Source organism: Panicum virgatum, chromosome 5N (assembly GCF_016808335.1).
Source record: "Panicum virgatum strain AP13 chromosome 5N, P.virgatum_v5, whole genome shotgun sequence".
Classification (NCBI taxonomy): Eukaryota; Viridiplantae; Streptophyta; class Magnoliopsida; order Poales; family Poaceae; genus Panicum; species Panicum virgatum.
Genome location: NC_053149.1, coordinates 23,600,412 through 23,609,041, shown reverse-complemented (window position 1 = coordinate 23,609,041; position 8,630 = coordinate 23,600,412). Strand labels below are relative to the sequence as shown.

The window sequence follows — 8,630 nt, the reverse complement described above, 5'->3', positions numbered from 1 at the left end:
GGAAACCTTATCATCATCACAAACAGGTTAGTTAGGGTGAAATCTAATCATAGGCAGTCGTCATCCAGCATTTGCCTATTCCAAGGACGTGGCTATTCGCAGAGGTGTACAAATTTCCCCTGCCATCCGGTTTGGCTTTGATAGCCCTAACGAGATTCTGTACCCGCTCGGATGTGCTATCATGGATCTATGTATAATAATCCCACCGTAGCTTCTCGGGGGTTGGAACGCACTACGGGAGACATAGTTCTGTACGTAGGTTCAATACACACTACGGAACTACCCCCCTTTGTGTAGTGCCTGCCCTACGGAGCACGGCATCCCTGTACGTAGCTTCAATACACACTACGAAGGATGGCGTCCCTGTACATAGAGGAATCCGACTACGGAGTCCGTTATCCCTGTACGTAGCCATTTATCAAATATCCTTTGTGCACGACATGGCCATTACCATAACATCAATATCTCAACGTGGAAGATCACATAGCAACCACGCCAACTAGATCAGGGGCCGTTCTTCCCGCATCGTCTCCCGATAGACCACTTGCTTACTCCAGCATCCTAGGTGCTAGACTATACTTCAATCCAACGGGGTGTGGAATCCAGCCGTCCCATACCGGCGTGTGGCTGTACGTAATATCTCACTGGGGTCCGAGGTCTATGAACCGGTCTTTAAGAGAGGCAAGTATCCCTCCGCAGGAATCCCGCGCACGGCGATTCCCAATGTGGTAGCCTACCCTCTCGTAGACTACCACCACCCACCTCTTTTGTTGATTAGGGTCAGGTTCATTAACTCATGTTCCATATATCTTAGGGGTAGTATTAGCTCAAAACGTGGATGATCACGTCATCCAAAATTAGCTCCATAGCTACATTATCAGGCTCATACTTTCTATTACTACTCAATTTAATTAAGGTTCATAACGATGATAAGAGGAAGAAGGGAGAAGGGGGGTTAGGACTTGCCTTCGTTGCTCAAACCGTCAGGTTCCGCAACGTAGAGCCTGTTTGGGAGCACTCCACTCCCAAAACAGCCATTCCACTCCACCACTTGAGTCCATTCTGTTTGGGAGAGCTCCACTCCATAAATCTCAGAGATTCAACTCCCTCTACTCCACCGGCCCAACAAGCAATCGGCAGCCCAGTTCAGCCCATCTAACTTCTCTCACTTCCATGCGGGTCCCGCTGTTGTCTTCTACCTCCCTCTCCTCCGTTTCCGTTCCCCCTCCCTCCTCCCGTGTGTGCCCCGAGGGGCCACCACCAGCGTGCGCCCTCGGCCGCGCGGAGGCCACCACCGGCGCGCATCGGGGCGACGGCGAGAAGGCCCAAGGCCGAGGCAGGGAGCGGCGGCGAGGTCCGAGGACGGGTCTGGGAGAGCTCGGTGCTCGGCGGCGTGGCTGGGAGCGCTCGGCTGTTGACGCGAGAGTAGCTCGGCGGTGGGCAGCGGGCGGTCCCCGGTAGGCGGTGGTGGGAGACAAGGCGCTGCGGGCGGGCGGTCCCCGCATCCACCGCCTCTGAGCTCGAGAAGCTCTGCTGGCGGGGAGGGCGGGGAGGGCCGCCACGTAGAGTCCGCTTCCGGCGGGGCTCTCGCATGAGGAGCAGGGCGGCGCCGCACGCGGAGGAGAGTGGTGCCGCGCGCGCAGGAGAGGGATGGCGTTCACCGCGCGCCGCCGCAGCAGGGCGCCAGCCGCGGCCGCCAGATCCAGAGGGTAGCGCGGTCGACGGCGGCGAGAGCTCAAGGTACGGCGCGACCGGCGGGAGCTCGACGGAGGGGTAGCGGCGGGAGCTCAGAGGGAGGGCCGGCGGCGGGAGCTCGAGGGAGGGCCGGCGGCGGGAGCCCAGCGCGGCAGGGAATAGAAGGGAGCGGGTGTTGACTTTTCTATTTTTTCTAGCCGAAGGGGTACCTAACATACATAACCAATGACATGGTGGGTAATTCTACCCAACTGCAACAGCTCCAGGAATTGGTGGAGCACCTCTTGAGGAGCTCCACACTACTAGATTTTCACCCTAATGCAACGCACGAAATGTGTTGCAATATGTCATATTTAGTTGCAATAGCCGCAATTGCAACCATTTTTCCCCGTAAAAAAGCGCGCCTATATGTCGCGCTGCATTAGCCTGTAGCGACGCATGTCTTTTTTTGGTTGCATTAGTTTTTCTATTGCAACACAATGAGGCGTTGCAACTAGCATCTATGGGCTCGCTCATGTTGGTTGCAAATTATCATATTGCGACGCATCTGCTGTTGCCTTAGGTACAATTGCATCGTACGAAACACGTTGCAATTTGTAAAATCTTGCGTTGCAAAGTATTGTATTGCTACACTCTAGTTCTGGTTGCTATAGGGGGGAGCACCTCTATTGCCACGAAAGTGTTTTGGGTGCAATATGTGGTTCCCTCTATTACCACGAAGTTGATTACGGTGCTATATGTGGTGTCCTCTATTGCCACGCAGCAGGGTTGGTTGCTATAGGTACAACATTCTATTGCCACCAAAATATATAAGTTGGAGGCAATAGGTGGAGCACGCTAATGCCACCTAGTTTGATTGGTTGTAAGATGTTTCCTACGTTGTTGCTTTGAAAATGTTTTGGTTGCCACAAGTTCATGCATCTATTACCACCATAATACAGGGTTGCTACAAGTGGAACTTACTATTGCCAGGAGCCTTTGTGGCACCGAAAAATATGGGTTGCGATAGGATGAATTCTCTTTTGCAACAAAAGGTATTGCTGCCATAGATTTATAGGTCGCCATATGTCTATTCTGCCACGCTCATTTTTGTAGCAGCAATAATTTAAAATATTAAAATACAGGATCAATAATAATTATGCATTTATAATTCATGAAACAACATTCAACCATTCACTGATAAATTCCGTTCAACAACAGCATGTACCAACACATAGCACCATTCGACCATTCACTGATAATACTAATAAGTTTTCAACAGGACATTGTTTCAACACATTAGCTGCATGGCTTCAAGACGATCCCATCACTTGATCAGCAAAGAGTGACTTCAAGAAGGTCGCATCACCTGTTTGCTCCATTCGAAGTGGATTAGTTTCCTGAAAAGAATTAATAGCACTTGTAAGCATCAAATAATCTGTAATAATGGAAAGGGTGCAACAACATTATGTATCAAACCAAAGTTTCACTGCGAATCATAAAATTATCAGAATGACAGCAAATAATTAACATAACTATAAACACTTTGACAGCTGAAACAGAAACATTCAGAGAAGGTAGAGTACAAAAATTTCACCTCCTGTCTTCTTGGCGTTTTGTCATCTCCTATGTGCAGCTCTTTCCTATAGCTGTTGTGATGAAACGTATGCCGCGGGCGGGACGGAATGTGCTTCACCAGCTTTACTACTTCTTGTAGTGCGAATGCTAGCTGCCTTTCCTTTAGCACCGACTTCAGATTGCTCTGGGTGGCTTTGAGGCTTTTTCTGGAACAAAAATTTGGAAGGAAAAAATTAGGTTCGATTTTGTTCTGTATCTGATGATACAAGTAAAAAGTTGTCAATTCACGAACAACCTAACTAGAAGAGAGCACATTCGGTGAGTTTGTCTGTACTTCTTTAGTACTCATGTTTGATGCAGCCGCCGCCACCTCTGCAGATGCAACGACATTGTTGTTTGGCTGGACAGGTGTTGGCAGGACAATTTATGAAAGGATACAGACATTTAGATATAGAACCTATGGAAAGAAAGTCATTCAATAACTAGCTTGACTAGTACCTGCTGAGGTGGTCCTTGTCCATTTGCTGTTTGCATCATTGATAGGATTTCTCGCCTAAGCTCTTCTTTATCAGCCGCCCTTGCCTTGTTAATTTCTTCAATTTCTCGTGCATGTTCTCTCCTTTTGGCTTCCCTGTCAGCTTCCCATGTTGTCATTTGTTGATGTAGCTGCCCAAATGCTTCCATGAGCTCGAGGTGATCCTGATGCTGCTCCCTACTAATTTGTTCCTAGCGTTCCGCATTCAGCAGCTGCCTTCTAGTTGGGTTTTTTGCCAGGTACCCATTACCATGCAACTTGGTGGATTTGCACTCTGTGACTTCCTTGTATGCCTTCTAGAAAATCTCGTTCTTTTCCTTTTGGGGAACAAAGTTTTCCTCTGCATTTGATTCGGCCTCAGTAATAAGGCTGCTTGCTTTGTCCTAACATTTACAAGGCACAGATGGAGGAGTTAGTTGAACAAGAAATTGCATGCATTCTATATTTGCAGGGACTATATAAAGTAATGTATGTACAAATTCAGTGAGAACTCACGTAGACATCCCTAGATTGTTGGGCTCATCTCCAGTTTCTGGGTCTCTCTGATATGCCAAGAACATAATAAATTAGTAATTCATCCTGCAAGAAAGCTTGTAGATGTGCTTCTCCAGTTATTACCTTCTCATAGCTGCGCTGAGCATAAGGCTTAGAGCCTGACAAATGTCTGGTCCTTTGTTGGGCTCGAATCCCATAATTTTGTATGCTCTTTGCCTATAGAATGTCAATATTTCAACAATAATCTTAATGACTCAAACATAGCCATTTGTATGAAATTGGTATTGTTCAGTAATAGTAACAATGTGGAACAAACCTGGAATTTTGTAGTCCTAAAATACTGCAACAGATAGTGCCATTCAATAATATCTAATTCTTGAAGCTTATGTAGCATTCGGTGGTGGTAGCTGTTGTATGCCCTGGCCGTAGCACTGAAAGTTGAACGCCACCCTTTGTAATGCTCCTTAGCAATGTCCCATATGATTCTCCTTGAATGATCATTATCCTCAATGTCCCACCTAGCATGTTATATAATTACAAGAACATGCAAATACTATGTGAGTTGTTACCTTAGTTTAAGATTGAAATGTATACAGAAGCAAAGATTTTGATTACCAATATATCAGATGCTATTGACTCTTTTACATCTTCATGGACATGTTTCCACGATTTCACTCCAATGAGTGGCGCCCACTTCCTTGTAAACATTACTACTTCATCAACGAATGAGCGGTAGTTGTCACCTACCGGTCCTCCAAGTCTGGAGAAGTCAACTTTCATCTTCTGATTGCCCACCTTGATTCTCTTGGAGATTGCCTTCAAGCCTTTTAGGGGACCACATCCCCTTTTCTGCCCATTTTCTGAGCCTATTCCATGGGAACAAAATGTAATAATAGACACTAAACGACATAATATGCATACACAATTAATTCCTAATAAACACAAGTTACCATTTCCTTGCCCCTATGTCCAACGTCGAGCATGAGATGGTGTCTGCACTGGAGGTGTTGGGTTGCTGTCTTGACTGGAATGTATTTGAATGGTAGGATTCAAATACGCATCTGCAGACAATTTTGTCACATGATGAGCTAGCATAATTTGAATTCTAACAAAGAATGGTAATTTGTTTGACAATTAGGAGAGGGATATTACTGATGTCATCAAGTTTTCCTTCAACCCCCAACCATTCTTGGTATGTCTTGATTGTGTCCTCCCTGTATATGTCTTGAAACTCTGAAAAAGGATCTATAACATCAGTCATAAGTGAATTGCAAAATCCATGTGTAAATATATATATATTGGGCTTTACCATAACTCACCCATGGCTTGGTTCCTTGTATGCAAATAAGCTAGCCAATCTTTGTATGCATCTAGATCAGATTCTTGCACTTCTTCTTCTTCATCTTGATCTGAGGAAACTCTATTGGATTTTATTGGTGTTATGGCCACAGACGGGTCTGCTATTGGATTCCTCGACAAAACTATTCTGACCTTCCTGTCTTCCTCGTTACTATTTAACATTATTTCTACATCATAATCGAACTTGATCTCAGTAAGTGTTGCTTGCGCAGGAGCTTCAGCACTTCTCCTCTTGTAGTACATGTACTCCCTGGACCGATACCCCAATTTTGATTTCATTGTTGTTAAGTTACCAATCGTGATTTGACCCAATGCAGCTTTATAGATCCTAACACATTCTTGTTCCTCCTCACTCCCCTTGCAAACGACATGCATGAGCCATGTATGATCTGTTCTGCATATTCATCGGTGGCATTTCAATTATTTGCAATAATTTGCAGTAAATCGCGTGCACAAATAATGCATGAAATCTATGATAGCAGTGCCTGCACAAATGCATGAAACCTAGGATGGCAGTAGCAGGGTATGATAGCGTACCTGGTCTCGGTCTCGTCCTAAGACAAAGGTACCAAATATTGTGGAACTTGGCCATTGTCGCGTGCATCTTCGTCGTCGGCCGAACGTTGTGGTGCTCTTTGGGACGAAGCTGACCCAAAGAGCGAAGTCGTCACTGCCGGCCTGCTGGAGATGGGAGCTCCATCAGTCGCCGTGCTCGTGGTTGGTGTGAACATTGGAGGTAGCATCGCCGACGCCGACGCAGGTGTGTGCAGCGTTTCCGACGAGGAAGGGGTCCCCCTTGCCGCCTCGCTCGATGTCGACATCCTCTTCGCCTGTGTGGTGGAAGGCGAGAACCAACTTGGCGGCGCCTGTCGTCGACTAACACTAACTGACCGATGTAGATTGGTTTAGCGGGGGGATTAGGGAGGGAAAGACGCAGGATTAGTAGTCAAATAACACGGCGTTTCGCAACACGTGGGCCCAGTTACAAAATTTCGGATGGTAGCGCGGTAGTTTGGCGCTTTCTTGAAAATTTCGGATGGAAAAACTGGCGCCATGTTCAAAATCGCTGTCTACAAAATTTTCGGAACGCTTGGCGTATTTGAGGAGTGCGTTTTCGTGTGACCCGCTGACGTGCGGGTCCCACTCTATTTAATTTTTATTTGTAAAGACAATTGATTGAACTTTATCGAGTTTTATTAATAACGTTTCTATATAAATTAAACTAGTTAAATATTTAACTATTTAACTGAACCCAGATCACATAAGATCATCCAGAATAACAAGACCATCCAGAATAACATTCTTCTAGATCACACAAGATCATCCAGATAGACAGTACCAGAATAACACATGCATCACAAAAAATTAGTACCAAAGTAATAACATGCATAACACAAATTAAGTAACCAACTAAGGATAGGCAAACCGTGCATACGATATATGAGGACTGAGTTTACACATAGGCTTACCGAGCCACGAGGACACCACACTAATTAAGGATCACAAACATGATCCACATTGACATAATTAAGTTCAGAGACACATGGACCAAAGACAAAACTTCAGGGACATGCTTCGAGTTTATTTGCTAAACTTCTTGAATTTCCCCCGGAGAGCACGCCGAACCGCTTCAAGTGAAGGACCATCACCTGATAGGATCTAACAACCTCTTGTCTTTGTCATCCCTCTCCTCACTGAATTCCTGATATTATCTGAAATCCTATTAACTGAAAGCAAGAAAGCAGTCAACTGAACTGTCAGAACAATTGGATTCCTGATGTTAACTGAATTACTGAATGCCTTTTCTGGTTCATCTAGTCTGCAAGATCTTCAGCAAAATATATCACCATACACAGATAACCAACCTGCATTGCTACCTTAGATACAATAATCAAGGCTACACTGAATTGAAGTAAGTTGCACTCTCTGATCTAATCCTACACTCCTCGCTGCAAAAGAGCTGGCATCCTTCCCAGGCGACGTCCCAACCACACATGGGCCGGCTGGCGCACCGATGAACGCGAGACACCGGCTTCTGCACGGGAACCCTACGAGCCCCTAGGGGCACGACGTTCGCCGACACCAGCAGGGCCTGCTGGTGTAACCGCGCACAAGCCGTGTTCACCCATGTCGCTGGTGCTCCCGCCCCTACGTCGTCGCCCTCAATCTTCCTGAACAGCTCCATGCCACTGGCATCTTCTTCGGCGTCGCTGTTGGGCCTGTACTTGCACACGGCGAGGACGTACAAGGCGACTTGATGACCGGCCTTGGCGGTGCACTCGAGCATGTCGAGGCTAGGCCGGAGATAACCGCGCGCCTCCACCAAGACCACGCGCATCCCCGTGAAGAAGCACGCCACCGGATTGCCAACCTTGGACAGATTGATGATGAGGTTTTGGCGGAAGCCGTTGTCATAGTACAAATCCCACGACCCAATCGGCAGCAGGGGATGCACTGCAAGGTGCCGCCCGACCTCCGGCATGCGGTAAACCTACCGCATTTTCTTGTAGGTCGCCCTTAGGGAGCCAACCTCGGCCACCACGAAGTCTGAAGACTCGGCGAGGCAGGCGGCGATCTCAACTGCAATCTCAGTCGGGAGATTCTCCATCAAATGTGAGGAAGACAAGGGATGCAGAGGGTGCGCGATGGGAGGCTGTGAGGAGGGGATGCTGATCGATTGGATGCGACGAACAGATGCGAAAACCCCAATTTGATGGTAGGGGAAGGGGAAGGGGAAGGGCAAAAGGAAGGGCGTGTTCTTGATGGTTTCGCCGTGTCTCCTCGGTTTTTGAGCGCGGGAACAGTAGCAGCGACGCCGACTTGTGGGACCCGCCGCATTAACTAGATTGGAATATATGGAGGCGAAGATGGAAGTGGGGAATTCAGATTAGAGTCCAAAAAAAGCACTTCAAATTTAAGTATTCACCAAACAGCACTCGTTTAACACAATGGAAAAAACTAAATAAATTAAACTGCATACGATTCTATC

General features: G+C 46.9%; 1 protein-coding gene and 2 long non-coding RNA genes across 3 annotated transcripts; all 3 read right to left on the bottom strand.

Moving 5' to 3' along the window:
• Nucleotides 1–1,155: 1,155 nt before the first annotated feature.
• Nucleotides 1,156–3,936, bottom strand: LOC120674675 (translation initiation factor IF-2-like). Its single transcript, XM_039955813.1, has 3 exons — nucleotides 3,751–3,936; nucleotides 3,598–3,652; nucleotides 1,156–1,904 (listed from the first exon to the last, which is right to left on the bottom strand). Exons 1-3 carry the CDS (start codon nucleotides 3,934–3,936, stop codon nucleotides 1,156–1,158), a joined length of 990 nt encoding a protein of 329 aa, XP_039811747.1.
• A 360-nt stretch (nucleotides 3,937–4,296) lies between these two features.
• Nucleotides 4,297–4,644, bottom strand: LOC120671847. Its single transcript, XR_005673890.1, has 3 exons — nucleotides 4,599–4,644; nucleotides 4,406–4,492; nucleotides 4,297–4,327 (listed from the first exon to the last, which is right to left on the bottom strand). It is a non-coding gene; the product is annotated as an uncharacterized LOC120671847 (long non-coding RNA).
• A 363-nt stretch (nucleotides 4,645–5,007) lies between these two features.
• On the bottom strand, nucleotides 5,008–5,520 carry LOC120672338. The gene is made up of 3 exons (XR_005674074.1): nucleotides 5,435–5,520; nucleotides 5,233–5,343; nucleotides 5,008–5,148 (listed from the first exon to the last, which is right to left on the bottom strand). It is a non-coding gene; the product is annotated as an uncharacterized LOC120672338 (long non-coding RNA).
• Nucleotides 5,521–8,630: the final 3,110 nt, after the last annotated feature.

What these genes read in the sequence shown, in the direction of transcription:
- LOC120674675 (XM_039955813.1), bottom strand. Translation starts at nt 3,936, where the DNA reads ATGGAAGCATTTGGGCAGCTACATCAACAAATGACAACATGGGAAGCT. An exon ending in GACAAGGACCACCTCAGCAG is followed by an intron (nt 3,653 to 3,750) that starts GTACTAGTCAAG and finishes ACACCTGTCCAG; the next exon opens with CCAAACAACAATGTCGTTGC. An exon ending in GGCGGCTGCATCAAACATGA is followed by an intron (nt 1,905 to 3,597) that starts GTACTAAAGAAG and finishes TATGTATGTTAG; the next exon opens with GTACCCCTTCGGCTAGAAAA.